This window comes from Pangasianodon hypophthalmus, chromosome 10 (genome assembly GCF_027358585.1).
Source record: "Pangasianodon hypophthalmus isolate fPanHyp1 chromosome 10, fPanHyp1.pri, whole genome shotgun sequence".
NCBI classification, from domain to species: Eukaryota; Metazoa; Chordata; class Actinopteri; order Siluriformes; family Pangasiidae; genus Pangasianodon; species Pangasianodon hypophthalmus.
The window spans coordinates 13,642,475-13,661,260 of NC_069719.1; the positions used below are offsets into that span (position 1 = coordinate 13,642,475).

The 18,786-nt window shown below is 38.4% G+C and overlaps 1 protein-coding gene across 5 annotated transcripts in view; it reads right to left on the reverse strand.

Annotated features, from left to right (window-relative positions):
• LOC113538944 (neuronal PAS domain-containing protein 3) overlaps window positions 1-18,786 on the reverse strand; it is a 224,378-nt gene that overhangs the window by 19,512 nt on the left and 186,080 nt on the right. For all 5 annotated transcript variants that reach the window (XM_053237343.1, XM_026934425.3, XM_026934422.3 and 2 more), the window contains one exon: window positions 18,112-18,289. In XM_053237343.1, coding sequence (XP_053093318.1) covers window positions 18,112-18,289 — 178 coding nt within the window. The remainder of the gene's footprint in view (window positions 1-18,111; window positions 18,290-18,786) is intronic.

Below are 18,786 nucleotides of genomic sequence, written 5' to 3' on the forward strand. Positions count from 1 at the left end.
GCTTTAGATCAGAGCTGTCAGTCAAGCGTAGAGTTCTATTTTACTAAAACACAAGATCAGAAGCCCTTAGAACTCTGCATTTTCATTAGGCATGTGGCAGGCTTAAAGAAATACAGCATTCTTTCTTTGACACTATGTGAAGCAGAGAGGTCATTTACAACATGCCCTCTACGAGCGCTCACTGCAGGTATTGGCTGGAATATGAATTATATGAATTATAATTTTTTTTTCGTAGTAAAGAGCCTGAAGACGCAGCTCTTATGAGAGGATCTGAAGATTAATGTGAAAAGATCATCAGCTTGAAGTGTGTGTGTGTGTGTGTGTGTATCTACATATTATTATTATTATTATTATTATTATTATTATTACTGCCTTTTTAAGATAAGCCTGTGTACCTCACAGTTACTCATGCTTCTATTATTATTAATGTGTCTTAAGACTATAGCATTTGTTGCTTGACCTGTAGCTTACAGCTGTTGTAGCTCTCTGAACCTCAATTGTCACAATTTTCCACTGATCTCGAATCTAGTCAATCAGCCAAGACGTGTTTGCTCACTGACATGCTTCCTTGGTTTTTCACTGGAGTGATTTCTAATTTACTAATCCCATCTAACTAGTGATGGAAGTCTCTATCACCCAAAATCTTTTCTGCAAATACCTTCCTCAAACACAGATTACCGTAATGTATTAAATTGAACAAAACCTCATCATGTAGCAGAACACTGTAATGTTACGAGGAATAACACAGAATCAGTTTGGGATAATGCCTTCCAGACTCCGCCTCCTGAAATCTGGAAATTCAATTAATTTGAACAGGAAATTACATTAATTTGAACAGGAAATTAACTGGAAAGCCTATGTGAAGATAGTTTAGTTCTACTTTAAACTCAAAATACAGACTCTCCATGTTATTTTATAAATTTGTTTATTTAAATGTGACTTTACACAGCTTAATAATGTCATTTGAAGCACGTGTATGAAGAGTTGGGCAGAAAAGAGTTTGGGTGTTATAGACTTCCATTACTTACATCAGTATCATAGCTCCAGTTCAAAACTAAAGAAGCAAAAATGACTGACCATTTATATTTGGTGTAAGTGAAAAAAAATTGGATTATTTTCTTACTCTTGTCGAAACATTCCTTTTACCCAAATACTGTGCTAGTTACTGCTTATTCTGTTCTCCCCACAGTTATCTTGTACATGCTTCTGCTCAGTGTGTGAAAGCCCAGTATTGCTGCTGAGTCCTGGAGCAGGTGGATTATAATTCTGCTGCATTTATAAATCCTTTTGGATTCAAGTGTCTGCCATATTAAAGTGTAAATATACTGTATAGGCTAGGGTGTGTTATATACAATATCATTCTAATTATAGTGTCCCACCAGATACTGCCAAATGGCTAATACTCTAAGATCATGCAAAAGTTGAAATTAAACAATAATATAGATGAACTGTATAGTTTTTATACATATAAAGCACACAGAGTGGAAAGGAGAGTGATGGAGATTTCCAGCATTATCATTAAGGATAATGACTGAGATTAAGTGAATGTGCTGTGTATGCTGTCATAGTACAGGCAGTACAAGACCTGTGTGTGTATGTGTTGATGTGTGTGTGTATGCAATTACTAAAAGCTTCATACATTCCTATTGATCAGAGTCTAGTCCTAGAAGGCCACAGCACTACAGGGTTTAGCTTCTACCTTATTAACACATCTGATTAAACTCACCATGCACTGAATTTGGTGTTTTAGAAGAGAGAAAAGGCAAATCATCAAATATATACAGGACTACAGACTGACATGACTGCTATACGGTATGTGTTTTGAGTGAACTGCCATTTATATTCTGTGCCGTTGTTCTGATCATTGTTCAGGCTTGTTTAGAAAATTTTGTAGCAGTTTGCTTCTTCCCACCTCTCAAAGATTTACTCTATGCTGCAAATGATATAAAATCCCTAAATCCACTAATATATTGCAGAATTCTTCAGTCAGCTTTTCACACGGCAGACTATTTTTGCAAGTTTAAAAATACAATCTCCTGTAATACACCACTCTCCTACTGTGAATCTGCTGCTCATATAAAACTGACAATATCCGAGATGATATTATAGGGAGGATATCATTTGTGTGAAAGCGCAGTAATTTATAGTTCGGAAGGCTCTGGGATTAATTTTCTTGATGAAACCCTTGGGAATAGTTGTCTCTGGGAGTAAGTGATGAGATTTTAAAAGTATTACTCTGCGTGCTGTGAGTGTTGACCATCAATAACAGCCTGGCAGGTCCTGATGTCCACTCTGTCCCTTTCTCTAACTCTTTCACAGTGTAACATTCTTTCACACACAACATCCTGCTAGTTCACTCAGCCTGCGACTTCTGGGCCAGAGAAAGCGCACTTACTCGAGGTAGATGTCAGATTAAGGGGAGGGGTGGAGGGGGATTAGGGGTGGGGGGCGGAGGTCAGATGAAGTCATTAGTGCTAATTAGGAGGTACTGCTGGCTGGATTTGGATTAAACTCTACTGACTATGAGTGCTGTGAATATATGGAGTAATTATATATTATACATAGAATTATATGAATTATAGATGGCATGAAAAATATATTTACTGTTAGTATGAAGTAATAGAATACAAAAATCTAAATAAAAATAAATCAAGCCCTCTTTATAAACTCTGTTTTAAATTATAGACGCTGACATAAACAACCTATATATATATATATATATATATATATATATATATATATATATATATATATATATATGTCCCTGTTTCCATAGCAACCCACTACAATGTGGCGGGCATGCACTCACAAACAGTCACGATGTAGCTGTGCTAGCGAGAGCATAAACACTCGAGCAGAACACTAGAGCCCTACAGAATGCTTGGCACAGATGAGGCGCGACTGTATAAGCATATCTGTGTGACATCTATAAATATGAACTAAGAACCCCGCTGTGTTTAGCATATATATTCACAACACTGTTTTCTTGCCATTCAGATGAACAGAAACAGAAACAGATTTGTGTCCCCCCTGATCTTTCAATAAACTAATAAAATGTATAACCAAATTAAATATGCAGCGTAGCATCACACTAATTAGGCTGGGTGTGATTAAAATCCAACTTTACTGAAAAAGAAGCTTTTTTAGTAGCTGAGAAACAGAGTCTGCATGCCAAGGTGTAATTGCAGCCCCTGATAAAGCCATGCATTTACAGCAAAACACTGCCGAGCATCGTAAACATGAGATATCAATTAGCTGCTGTTAACACTGTTTTAATTAGTCCCATCTCGAAAAGTAAAGCAATAATCAAATGTGGGCTTGTAAATAAATTTTAAAGTGCTCTAATTGAAGCACTTTTTTCTTCCCAAATCGAAGCATACACATTTAGATTTATTGGTTGCTTGTTTTACTTCAGTCTGCACAAATCAATCAGAATGGTTTCAGGGTCATGTTTACTTAGGTTAATGGCACCCATGAATTTTTTTGACTACGTTTTTGGAGAGATCAGGCTGCAACACCGAGTTGCTCCAAACATTCTCTAACATTAACATTGAATTACAGGCTGTCGAACACGACAGCGGATATCCATTACTCTAAAGCAGGGAGAAAGTGCATGCGCAGCAATCTGCAGAGAGATCAGTCACATTACGGTTTGATGTTATTGTGACAGCTAGAGGCAAAGCAAACTTGTGCACTGACAACGTTATTGACACAGACAAAATGAATGCTCACTCCCTCTGGCTTGTCATCCACCGTAAAGCCTTGATGGGGGCACAGAGAAAAAAAAAAGGGTGAATATCAATCAAATATCAACAGTGATCAACTCGGAGGGATGATCAGTGTGTCTACATCTACATGACATGAGTTGCTGTCTCGTTAAAAATGGCCATATGGGGTATTTCTGAGTGGGCCACTGGGTCACAGACGACGGTCACGCTCTCTCCCAGGGCACTGCTCTGAATTAGTCCATTTCGGTTAAAGGACTGTGGGTTGTTTTAGATTTAGAATAAGATCAGATTCTCGGAGTAGCAGCTGTGGTCAGATAACCCTTCATCTTGTCCACCTCTGTAGGACAAGCAGGTTTGCCGAACTCATCCATTATTAATATGATAAAAAGGGTAAGCCAGTGACAAGCTGGGCAGTTTTTATCAGTGCAGGGGTCATGGCCGTCATGTGCACTCAAGATTCATTAGTCAACAGCCTTTTCCTGGGATCAAAGCATCTAAATGTGATAAAGCTACAGATGACATCCTAAACAAGGGTGGATGAAGATATTTCTCTGTGTTTGAGTGAGTAGTAAGTGTGAGTGCACGTGTGCATGTGAGCTGTGTGTCCCTACAGCATGTCAGTGAAGCAGTGAAAAGCAGGCAGGTTGAACAGGTGGAGCGGATGCAGCAGTGATACCGCTTGTCACAGTGATGTCTCCAGACGAAACTAATGAGTGTTCAGCCCACGGGAGCCGCTGCCATGCCACACTACCCTGTTCACTAACATGGTGCAGATCATTACCGCACATTCTCTTTAGACTCGTTCTGCAAGTTTTTAATATAAAAATAACATTTTCAATTATTATTATTATTATTATTATTATTATTATTAATTATAATAATATATTCAGTGCAAGTGAAATGATTAAAATTATTCATTTACTTATAAATCAATACAATTTATATTTTATCATTATATCTGTATCTGAAGACTTTGCACATTATATTAAAAAATAGCCTCTAGTATATTCACAAATATTAATTATGATTCTGAAGCAAATACTATATTCCTAGGGTCCAGATGGGATCATACATTTCATACACCACCTAACAAAAATAAAATGTGATCCCACAAGATACCAATTGATTGCTTTAATTCTGTAAAAATAATCAGGACAGACAAACACGGCTGCCTCAATATCAACACACCAAAGTATTATATTCATCTAGGAAATATTAATGCACTTAAGACACTTTTCACCTGCAGATGAGTAGAGAGGATCAGGTCCATGACCACAAGTCATACAGGAAAAGCCGGGGGGATAGCCTGACATGGAAATGCACTTAGAAATCAAGTGCTAATAGTGTCCTAATTTAGAAAAGAGCACTCAATACAAGTTGACAGAATTTGGCATGTCATTGTAGTCTTTCCCTCTTACAGTCTTTCAACACGTCCTTAATCAAGCTGGGAGAAAGTGAGAGTGAGGGAGAGGAAGTAGGAAGGAGGGAGAGATGAGAGAAACAAAAGAGAGAGAAGCAATTGGGTGAATGTGTGTGTGTGTGTGTGTGTGTGAGTGTGAGTGAGAGAGAGAGAGCGCGAGAGGTTGTACTTGGCTGCTTTACTCTAAAATGTTCAAGCATGACTGACCCATTTCATCAGGTCTGTCAAAGCCTTGCACTGATACATGTTGACAACATTTAATCTTAAAAATTGAAAGAAATGAATTAATATGCAAATTCCATCAGCTTTGTAATAAAAATGTCCTTGACAAAACAGAGAACAGCACCCCAGAGGAGCAGTGTGAATTATCCCAGCTCTGCTGTTCCTGAAGTCAGTCTGAGGTACACAAGTCCACCAGGAAATCAGCGCACATCTGACTCGGAAATAATTATGATGGAGGAACAAAACACTAGCAGGGTTGAATAAATGGAATGACATGGGAAAAAACCTGGTCCGCTTTGTTATTCACTTTGAATTAATAGGATTAGTCGGAGATCCATATACACCTAAAATCAACACCACCCTATCAATGTGCACTGAGAGCGACAAGCCTTGGGGGAAGGATGGGGTGTGAGTGTGTGTATGTGTGTGTGTCTGTGTGTATATTGCATGCATACTATTACAAATGCAAGCATAGTGGGATTCTACAGGGAAAAGCATAGAGGTTTTCTTATTCTTCACAAGGCGAAGCAACTCTCCAGGGACAGAATCTTACAAGACAGAGATTACCCATACAAAAAGAGCAGGTGGCTACAAGCAGGTCTCTCATGGAATTAACTGAACTATGGGGCCTAATTATCTGTGGAAAGAGTGCAGTGAGGAGAGAAACTTCCCTGTTTGAAGGACAAATGATTAATTAAAAAGAACAGCACACCTCAGTTTTGATCTCTGGACAAACAGGGCACTTGAAAGTCCCAGTAGAATTCTACCATAACTCAACACACTAATAACCATCTCACAGCGTAGATAACCAGTAGATAGTGGCTGACCCAGTTAAAGGAGCAGCTACAACCATTCAACAACTGCTACCATAACGATATACATACTGTATATACGTATGTACAATCAAGTGCAAATCGTTACGTACCTTTAAAACAAAATAAAGATGTTCCTTCATGATCAATAACGGCAGGATAATGTGTGTTAAGATATTAATAAAAAAAACAGTTATATCAGTTCAGAAACTTTCCCTATCTGATTCTGTAAATATTCTCTAAGACCTTGGATTTTTACTACTTTCAACCAATTTTATATGCTCTCAACAGCTTTCGGATTTTCTCCGTGTTAATAGTTAATCCCTGCCGTAGTCGATGCACCCCCACACATGCACACTTTGGAATTTTTCTTTTGGATAAATTATAAAATAGAGGCTCAACAGCAAGAGTTTTCAAAACAGCAAAAACATTATTGTAATTTTTTAAATAATTACTAAAATAAAATAAAATAAAACAAAATAAAATAACACAGAGTCAGACTTTCATGTGTAAATCAGATCGATCATTTTCGCCTTAATATCAAATGTAACCAGAAGCATATAAAATATGTTCTTTCTGGAATACATTATTTTTAAAAATCATTTGCATGTTCAGAGATGATGAAAACAAGGATTCTGTAATGATACCTGCGTAGGGTTTAATTTAAGATTACATATTTCTGTAGTTGATATAATCTCCCTTTTCTAAAGTAGATTAAGGTCTCAATATATTTAAACATTATTTTTGTTTTATTGAATCTGATATCTTCCACCCTTCCTGTTACTGTATGCTGTTGGCCTGTGTCTGCAAACCTCTTTCTCCCTCTCTCTCTCCCTCTCTCACTCTCTCTCTCACACACACACTGCTCTGCTCCTTGCAGCCATCCCTGAAAGATCACAGCAGACTGTAAAAATAATGAAAAATGTGCAATCCTTGTGGGGCACTGCTTGTGCACATCCACCTCCGCCCAGGCATTCATCACTCGGCAGGTATTGTCAGTGAAAGTTTAATTGCATAAACACTCAGTAACTGTCCTGTCATATTTCTTGTCAGCTAGGATTCTCTCTCCGGGCTCACTATCGCACAAAACTATAATTGAATTGCTACCGAATCGCACTGGAGCCAAGAAGAGGAGAGCTTTATGAATAGAATTTGTTTCCTATCAGCAGGTCTGACAAATTGTGTCACGAGGAAAAGCAGGCCAGATAATTTCCCTGTTTATTGGGCGAAGACCTGTTCACTGTTACTCCTTATCTCTGCTGTGTTATAAGACCCAGTTAAACAAAAGTGTGTATATATGAAATTTGGCAACAAAAGCAATTGGCTTCTTTGAGGTGGGCTGTCTAAATACCGCACAAAGCTGCAAATAGGTCCACTATCTCCAGCATGCGCTGATCTGCGAGATGAGTGGAGAGGGCTGTGGGAGGGAGCAGGCATACTGAACAAGCGCTCCATGAATAAGCGCTACAGAGATGTGGTGACCCAAGCTGCTAGACGAGTGCCAATAATCATAATGCAGCTTGTCAAAGGCTGAAACAGTACTCAAAAACAGCCAAAACCTTCATGTATAAAGACACATCTGCAACAGTGTGCGTCCTGCAAAAATACGATATAATTACAATATTTCTGAACATATTAACAGTGTATATGTATTCCACAAACACCTTCCCAAACCCACATAAAATGAAGCAAAATAAATCTGGCCTCTATAACAATCCTTCACACACAAACCAGAAATGAATAAAAAACTGTGATTGAGTATTACTCTCAATAAAAATTTCAATAAAATCACCTTATTGCACCACAAGTGCTGAGTTCTCTGTGCTCCCTTCATAGCACATAACCACTCAGCTGGTTTCCTGTGTGAACAAGCCGTTCAGCTTTACTCAAACACTTTCCCACCGCACGACTCGGTGGGTTCTCGCTGCCTGGGAACTCAGGTCTAATGCGCCATGTCTACTCAACTTCTCTCGATAAAAAGCTCTTTCTGACAAGCTGATCAGCTAAATAAGCTTAAATAAAACTGGCTTCTAATAGTCTGGAGACTGCTTGATCCCACCTTTGTCTTCTGAAGCTCTGAAGCCTTCCTTCTCGAGTGATCTTGTACTTTCCCTGTGACAGATTTTTCTACCTTTTTAGGCTGGCTAAGCTGTCATTAGTTTCTCTGTTCCTCACGGAAGATTGCGTAGCGTGCGTTTCTGTATGGTTTGATACTGAGTGTGGGACTGACAGGTGAAACATTGTTGAGATGTTCGAAAGCTTGCTAATGCAGCTGAGTGCGGAATACGAGGTCAGCCAACTCAATTTCCATAATAAATACTGCTGTGCTTGTGCGGAAGGTTCTACATGTCAACCACATAGTAGCTGTAAACATTTTCTGCACTGCAAAGGACAAATAAAGCATCAGAACGCTCCATCACGGCCTAACCTCTGTGTGAAAGGCAGTCAGGATTGATGGGCATTTCTTTAAATCAAGTTATGCTTTCACAAGAGCTTTAATTTAAGGCTAAACTTAGGGCTTGGGATAAATGAACACATCAGATGATTAAAACCATTTGTCTTAGCGAACAGGCTTGGCCTTTATTTATGGTGGCTGGTTGATCAGCACACCCAACACCGACAGAGAATCTGTCCAACGAAGTGATAGGTACTTTCATAATTACTGAGTAACTTATGACCGCGCACAGAAAATTAACAAGCATTATGACTTTTACTTTAGCAGGAGTGTTATGGGGACTGAATTATTTAAGAGGTTGAGAGGCTCATGATGCATTAATCACATAAAAACACCATAAAGCAGGAAAAACAGCTTTCGTGCTGAGGTAAAGCATAACACATAAAACCATTCAGTGTTAGTTTTTCATTCAAAACAGTGAGTTTTATTTATTTGGATTATTGTATATTATAGAAGTATGCTGTTTTACTTTGTGCTTGACCAAAATCTATAAGGCCTACAACTACAGTATATTATATTAAAATCATATAACTTTAACTATATTTTGCTGATATTATCTTGTAGAGTTAGGTACAGAATTTGAAAAAGTTCTCATACCCTTAAGACAAACTAAACACTAAAAATAAATTACATTTATATTAACAGGACTTTTAAGCTCTGATTTACTAAGATCCCAAATATCATGCACAGATTTGTTTGTGAGATGGGATAAAGTATGCAGACAATATATGGGAATAATTAAATAAGAATGATTGTGTGATTTATGTCCCGTGCAAAGTCAGGGGAGAGATTCTGATCATTTTGAGATGCAAAGGCATAATCCTGATAAACTTTCTCACTATTAAGATTTAATAAATGGTACAATTTGTCATCAGCTGGCTTCCACAAATTTAATACCTGCTTTTGGGTTGTATTAATTTGCGTATGCAATTGCTTTTAAGGATTTTCAGGCTAAATCCCACCCTGTATTTTGCAAATTTTGCAAAGGTGGAAATGGCCTGAATTGCATATTCATTAATCATGAGTTTTTGTAGTTCTGCATGTGTTTTGCGCTCAAACCTCTAGTAAACCATGCCCTCACACATGTTCCTACATAAATGGTTATACAGTTTAAGATATTATTTTTTAAATATTCTATTTAAAATTTTAAAGAATGATACCAGCTCAAAAGTTTGCATGTTCTTTTCTAAAAGTACTGTACATATTCTCTAGCAACTTGTATGCCCATCCTCTGCCTTTATATCTGCCTCCTTCTCCATTTTTAAACTCTGAACCGCTCTTAGATCCTCTTAGTTGTAATATATCTGTTAATTTTACTATGTTTTGGATTGTGATTTATTTCGGGAAACACTGGCATTTCATTTTGAACCTGTGAGAATTCTATTATTTTGTAGATATTATTATTTTTCCCTTTACTCAGAAACCATGGGGGATACAAACTTTTGCACCTGCGCACTGAGACACGTTGAAACGAAACAAAGGAAATGGTTGACGTGTATTCTGGTTTCTAGCAACTGGTCTGGGTTGGAGGACAGCCATGTTCCTGCCTCATCTTCAGGGATTCTCTTCAGCAATAAAGAAGACTGAGGCAGGCTCAGAGCAGTGCTCCGACTGCCGCTCGCTCGCAGCTCATCTCCGCTCTGAGAATAGCAGAAATCCCTTCTGCCATCTGTGAATGGAAAATGCCAGTGGAAAAGAATCCAGCCTCAAATCCCCCAATCCTTGCAGCAGTCATGTCTCTTGTAATAAATGATATCGGAAAACAAATGTATACATTTTGCTGTGGAGAATGGCCTGCATTTGCGGAGTGTCATTAGCATTTCCATTTGGAAGCTGGGGGGAGATGGATGCTCGGCTGATTTTAGCAGGTGGGGACTAGAGATGAGAAGAGCGGCCATTCCAGCACATACTGATGTTTATTTAATTGAACACACTCCTTGTCTGACAGAAAGGCAGATGGACAAAAGGATCAGATTTGCATTCTTAATCAAAAGGAGACGTGAGAGAGAATAAATGGAAGCAGATGATCTTTCACATAAACAAATCGCAGGAACAACAAATTTGCTTGCCTGTGTTACTCTTACAAACCTTTCTCTTTCAGAGTTCTTCTTGGCAGTGACACACACACACCCACCCACACACATACCCACCCACACACACACTCTCACCCTGTCGGAGCGGGCCGAGGCACTGGGGTCTGCTTGAGTGTGTGATGGATTGAAGAAATGTCAGATGAGTTGGAACGTGACCCCATTGGCTGGGTCAGCCTGAGCGAAATCAATATGTTTGAGCTGCAGACCCTCCGTGGCTTCAGATTTCAATTAAAGCTCCAGCTCAGGTCATGTGATCATCTCTGACTACTCTATCCTTACCATACAATTGAGTGCTTTGTGTACTGTAAGTTTTTTTTGGTGTGTGTGTGTGTGTGTGTGTGTGTGTGTGTATGGCTCTGTGTACTAAAACAAAAGAGCTTTCTCATTATGAATACAAACCTGGATCAGGGGGAAGCTCTACTACTACAGCTACATCTTAAAATATGTGTATGCACATGATAAGCAGTCTCACTGACAGGTGGATCAGACTAATGTCTGCTCTCGGTGGGCACTAATCCCATTATCTGCATTCTGTGTGAGTACAAATGGCTCCTTTGACCCCTGACTCCACTTCTCAAGGACACTCCAGCATACGAGGTTAACACCTTCACTGTGGAGTGTGTGAAGGGGAATCACCAGGGAGAACTGTTGCATACAGCACACTCGTCCTGCACCAGCCAGCTCACAAACCCCGGACTGAGGGCACTGACCTTTGATGCTGCTGTCTGACGGGGCCACATGTGGAGTGGTCAAACTCACTCAACTCTCTGTCTTTTTTTGTTTTTTTCTTTAGACACCAGCACACGGCCATCTCAGGTTATCCATTTCAGATAGAAATTGAAGAAGTTTGTGCAAGAAGAGTTCAAGAAGGCACTGTGAATTTCAGCCTCATTTAATAGACACTGTCAACTTTTATTGTGGGCCTTGGTTTCATTTTTAAATGAAATTTTAAATGGATTGATTTCACTGCTCAGAAATTTTAAATTGGATCTATCAAACTGTAAAATAAGAAGGATCTCTGGATTCTTCAAGCACATTTAAAAATACTGCAGGCATCTGCAAACAGACATCTGTAACTATTTGCACAATTTAAGAAAATATATCAAGATTTAAATTTACCTTTTCTTGTGACTTCATTTCTATGACACAGAATACAATCCAATCACATCACCCTCATTTCTTATAATTCAAAATAATTTCTCATGACGTCAGGGTCCTGCTTCCCAAAAGTATTTAAAGGTTAAAGGAAAAATTCACCCTGTAACCCATTACATTGTTTATATTGAAATGTTGTGCTTAGGGAGCCTGGCGCTAAACTGTTGGTTGATGCTGTATTTTTGTCATTCCTGTGAGAAGATGGCAGTTGGGCACCAAGTTTACATCACAGGGGGACTTTGATAGCGCAATTACAGTGGCATTTAAAAGAAGATGAATTTTCGACAATTTCAAACAATCAGGGGTTATCATAATTGGTGGAGAGAGTGTTCACTGTGATGCTCGTTCTACAATTTAACCATGATCTTTGTGCTACAGTGTTTTTGGGAAAGCAGATGTGATAAAGGGACAGTAAAGTCATTTAAACAGCACATAATTTAGGAGAAAAAGAGGTGCAACTGCACAAAGTTAAAGTTATACACTACATGAAACTTACGATCACATCCTCCCCTCTGACTCACTAGCTATTACACAACCACCAAAAGTACACACACATGAGTTTTTGTGTGTACAACAAGGATACATGTGTATGTGTGTGTATGTGTGTGTATGACTGCATATGTTGGAGATGTGGGTATTACTCTGGTGTGACAGGCACAGGTTTGGGGGGCCTGGTGGAAAAGAGCTCTATTTGCATTTCAAATGTCACGCTCAGCAGCAGACACCTGTTTGAAGCTAGAGGAAGATGCACACAAATCAAAGGTCTGAGCCTGAGGGAGAGGCAGGATCACCCTGACCAAAGGCTAGTCCTGCTCTGGAGCATCAGGATCCTGCTGCAGCGCTGCATCTCAACACCTCCGCCCTCCAGACATACACGCGGCGCTTCCACACACCATTTCATAACCACATAAAGGATTGGCAAAAGCTTTGACTAGTGTGTGTGTTGTAGCAGTAAGTTGAGGATTTGTGTCTAGTATACACTGAAGTAGGAAGTCAAAACTACTGGCCTATCATTCAGTAGTCTGTAAAGTCTGAAAACTTTCACAGATTTATGAAGTGAATTTTGCTTTATTCTATTTCAGGGGTTCATTTCTACACTTTCTACTTTTTTTAAATTTCAGGAGACCTGAGAGTTGCTTTAGGTTATTTATTTGGTTCAAAATGGTAGTATTATTATGTCAGAGATACAAAGTACATTGATTTAGTTACAAACAAAGAAAGACAATGTGGTGCCGCATGCTATTTTGTCTGTAAGATTTAACAAAGTGAAACTCCTATTTTTTAATATTTCTAAGAGTCGCCATTTTAAAACCATTGTGCGCTATTACGTATAATGAAACTGAAAGAAAACAAATACATCCATCATTTAAGAAGCAGTCAGAGTAAAAGGAGTACAAAGAGAATTACACTACAGATCCAGTCAATATGATGCTCCTTGGTGACCCATCAGCCTGTCAACGGTAAAGTGAGTAAAATATTGAGGAAAAAAGAGCAAAGTTCTACACTACAATCACACATAAGCAGACATTAGGAGTGATTTCCAATGAAGTTTGCTCATTTGTTATAATATGTTTTAATACACACATCTAATTAATTCTGTCTGGATTTAAATGGATTAATATTTTATTTGACATAAAATTTACAAACAATGAAACTACGTTTCAGCAATATCTTTATGCTGAATTAATTTGGACATGATGTCACAGGATCTGGATGGCATCTCTGAATTTATCTTATTGCAAATAATGCTGGCACCATTCTCTTTTATTAATGTATTTACACACAAACAGTGCTGCCTTTCATCCTCATCAAAGGACTCTTGTTGACAAACATCAGGATTAGCATTGTCAAAAAAAAAATACAGCCATATTTAATATTTACTGCTTTATTACACATGTGACGTGCCCTTGAGAGAGAAGATGGAACCAGTGGGTGGGGTTGAGGGGGAGGTACTGGTGTCTCTGCAGTGCCAGACATTTAAACAAGACTGTTGATAACACAATTTACCTCGCAGGTACACAAGGAAAGGTGACATTGCAAAGGGAAGAGTGACATCATGAGCAGAGTGAAAGGGAGGAGGAGACAAAAGCACAACCATGTTCGCAAAGCAGCCCCTCATGTCTGCATTATATACTTCTTATACCGGGATTCGTTCTGAGAAACAGACAGAGATGGAAGAATTGTGAGGTGGGGAAGTGGTGGATGAGTGTCTGTGTACACAAATAAATCTTAATGTCACAACCCCCCTCCATTAAAGACCTCCTCTCTCACTGCTGCCAAGAAATGAGGACTGTGAAGCCTTTCTATACAGATCTATACACACACACACACACACACACACACACACACTCCACCAGTGTGTAATATCTGATGACAAAAAAGCAGAGAAAAGGACAAAGCCACAAATGTGGAACTTCAATTAATTTAAAGCCCCAATCAGCAAAGAATAAATCCTTGGCATATCTAATTACTGAGGCTCTCGGAAGACCCGGGCCGAACAGCCAATCTCCCTCCTGTTTGAACAGCTTGATGAACTAAGGGACTGATGGATATCAAGTCATTTTGTTTAATTTATAAATGGATTTTCCCCTAATACTTAAATTATCATCAGTACAACACAATGAAAATGGGAACATTTGGAAGGCAAAGTCTATAACCACCCTGAAAAGAATTCTAATGAGGAATGTCACCTCTTTTCATTTCTTCTATACAAGTCCTCTAATTAAATTCCAGGGCGGGGGAAGAAGTGTGTGTTACAGTGCAGCCGCCACTGCCACAGCTTTTCCACCTCGACACTTAGGAAATGCTCATCAAGCATATCATGTCTCACATACACACAGACAGACACACACTTCTGGCCAAACCGCTGGTCTAAACACGTTTTTCAGAAAACAGCTTCAGTCAAACGACTGTCAGTTTGTTTCTTCAATCTCTCCTTTCCTTCATTCTGTCAAGTAAGAAGTAAGACATACAAATACTGAGTCTTATAATAAAGAAGGAAGCTTTAGCTGATGTAAAATTGTGAGTTAAATTTTTAAATGTACAGTACTGTGCAAAAGTCTTAGACACATGCGAAGAAATGCTGTAGAGCAAAGATGCCTTAAAAATAATGAAATTAAATGTTTCTATATTAAAAAATACTATAAAGAGCAGTAAACAGTAAGAAATGAAACAAAGTCAATATTTGGTGTGATGATCCTTCGCTTTTAAAAAAAATAGTAGTCTCAGGTACAATGTGTGCAGTTTTATATGTAAATGAGCTGTAAGTGTTACTGAGCATCTTGCAGAAGCAGCCACAGTTCTTCTGGAGACTTTGACTGTCACACTTGCTTCTTATTTTTGCAGCAAAACCCAGCAGCCTTCATTATGCTTTTTGTCTGAAAAGTGTCTCTTATCTAATATGTTGCTTTCTTTACTGACATACAAACACTTTTCTGTAACATTTAATTTTGTGCTGGAAACCTAATGTTTGGAAATCTAAAATGTTTTTGTACTGAATCAATAATGTAGAAGTTTATATAATAATGTAGAAGAATATAACAAAGTTTGTGCTAAAAAAAAAAATAGGGTGCTGAGACTTTTGCACAGTACTGTACTTTGATTAACTTCAACAACTGAACATTCAATTCAATTCAATTTTATTTGTATAGAGCTTTAAACAATGGACATTGTCACAAAGCAGCTTTACAGAAATCTGGGCATAAAATGTAAACAAAAATGGAAAGTCTATCCCTAATGAGTGAGCCAGTGGTGAGGTAGCAAGGAAAAAGTCCCTGAGATGACAAGAGGAAGAAACCGTGAGAGGAACCAGACTCAAAAGGGAATCCAGCCTCTTCTGGGTGACACCAGATAGTGCAATTATAAATAATAATAATAATAATAATAATAATAATAATAATAATAGTAATAATAATAATAATAATTCTGGCAGCACTGGTGTGACAGCTAAACACTTGAATATTTATACACAAGCCTCACATCTCAAAATAGGGGGTGACTGTGACACTTGAAGAAGAGGAAAAGTCTTGGCCAAACTGCTATCCTCCCACAGTGTATCTAACAGTCTAGGATCACTATGCTGGTAAGATCATTTCTGTATTTGCATTTCATAATGACTAAGAATAATGATGTGATCTGGTGGTCTGGTGTTACAGAATACAGATGTTGAGTACCTATATAGAAATGTTGGCATGTCAGTGAATCATGTCACTCAGTGGATGGGCCCTTAATTCCATAGACTGAAGTTTTTACATAAAAAACATGTAGAACTCGACACCACTGGCATTGACAGGGATGCTTCAGCTGCCAACAAGTCTAGCTTTTCTTGTTACTAATTTGTATGTCTCAAATATACTTAAAATATACTTCAAACAGGAAGGAAGCTATTGAAGTATAACTGTTTCAAACATTTGGCCTTGCTGTGACCTTGACTCTGTTTGAATCAATTCCAAAATCTAATCAGTTCATCTGCTGGTTACAATCCTATTTGCATATAAATCTTACAACCATTCAACAACTCGTTCTTGAGATATATATCGCTTACAAATATCTTGGATGGACACGTGGGTGGAAAGACACACAGACAACCTGACAACACCATGCCTCAAATAATATGCTTCAATGAAACAAATATCTGATTTTACAAGTTTAATTTCATCCAGGGAAATATTTAATATCCAAATTGCGCCACATAGTGTGTTTAAGCATGTACAATATGCACGGTTAGCACCTAGCATTTTTATGGGATTTGTATAATAATTTTCCAAGGCATCTGTAAATACTAAAAGTATATCAAAAAATTACAAATCACAAAATAATCACTAAGTTCGTGACTATGGGTATATTTAATATTGTCAATAGTTACTATGGCCTATTAGCCTGGCATCTTAGGTGTTCTTCAATGGATTTCAAGAAAGACAGAAACTCGTTAACTGATGAGTCTGATAGTTCATCAACAACCGCCACTATGGACCTTGAAACTGGCACATTCATTTTATAGGTTCTCAGGTTTCCAGGTCCTTTAGTCAAATATGGCTGACAACAATGATTTTCAAGTCACTGAGTGAGTCAATTGTCATTTGAGTAAGTCAATTATCATGACATCTGCATGCATTATCGGCTCAGTTTGACTCATTTCGATTTCACTAGACAGGGCTTACTGCAGGTACCTGAGCTGTTTTATGAAAAGAGGTTAAACTGTTATTGTTAGAATTGTACTATAATTCTTAAACCAATAGCGCTACCACTGCATAGCCAGCACATAAAGTTTATTCAGTTAGACTTCAGAAGGTTCCGATGACTGATTATTCAAAACAGCATTGGTTCATGCAGCTTGCTTGCTAAAATGGGAAGATGTAGACCAGCCTAGCCAGCTAACATGAGCTAATCTGACAGGACGTCTGAGAAATCATATTCATAAAGGTTCATAATCCTCACTGCTAACGCTACTTACTAGCTACCATGAGCTAATCTGACAGGATTTCTGAGGAATCATATTCATAAAGGCTCATAATCCTCACTAATAATGCTACTAACTAGCTAACATGAGCTAGCCTGACAGGATTTCTGAGGAAATACATTCATAAAGGTTCATAATCCTCACTGCTAATGCTACTTACTAGCTACCATGAGCTAGTCTGACAGGATTTCTGAGGAATCATATTCATAAAGGTTCATAATCCTCACTAATAACGCTACTAACTAGCCTGACAGGATTTCTGAGGAATGGATTTCTGAGGAATCATATTCATAAAGGGTCATAATCCTCACTGCTAACGCTAATAACTAGCTACCATGAAACAGGATCTTCACAGGATTTCTGAGAAGATTTTTGAGTCATATTCTGCTTATTTATTTGTTTGCTTGTTTGTTTGAACTTTTATCTAATTTTCTTCCACTAACAAGCTTTACCTCATCATACAACAGTTACCAGTTGGAGAGGGTGAGGGCTAACTTGGACTTCCATCAAGCCACGTGAAGGATGAGCGTCTTACTCTTGCGTCCATGATCTTATGTTAACGTTAGCCATATGCTTAAAATATGCTAGCAAGGCTAAAACATTCTAAGAACATATAACCGCCATAGTCATAACTGTTTTCATTTTCATCTAACACTAGCCAGCTATTAGTTATATTCATAAATATGTATAATTTTTGCTGCTAATACCAAATGGATGGCTAAATTAAACAAACTGGACAGGATATTTCAGAAAGCATTCTCCTCTTACCTGGTTCAGGTGTCTCAGAGTGTGAGGATGAGGAGGCTGAGCTCGCTCCGTCCTCAGCCCCGGCTCCCTGAGACAGCAGACTCCGGCCTGGAGGAAGCTTCATCCCCAACTGCTCGGCCATCTCCACCTGATCACCCGGGTGCACGTAGTCAAACACACTGCTGCCTGTCAATTCCACCTGCACACACATACACACACATTTGAATCATTTATTATTAAAAAATATTTTATTTGTTGCATTTTATATCATCCAACTCCATTCTCACCCACTGTCTTTGCTATAGACAGAAGTTATTTTGCCATTACGAGTGTAGACAAGCTATAAGCTGATGTTCGTAATGACTCATGGCAAATATTTTGTATTCTTCATGTTTTCAAAAAACAGTTTTGAACTTGAAAAACAGAGATGACCTTCCCCTGCTGTCTCTCTAGAAGCATCAAGCTACTGTGTACCCTAAACAATACATGTTAGGAGCACAAGTTTACAGATAAGAGGAAGTGGGAAGTTTACTTTAGGGAGGACAAGCAAAAAAAAAGAGAAAAAAAAGCAGCTGTGGCACTGCCATGCTCCTGTGGGTCCTAAATGTCCCAGTGTTGCACTGCTGTGTGTATCTGGTTTCGGCCTGCAGGGACGTTAGGATTACATGCAAATAATCCCTTTAATGTGCAATTCCT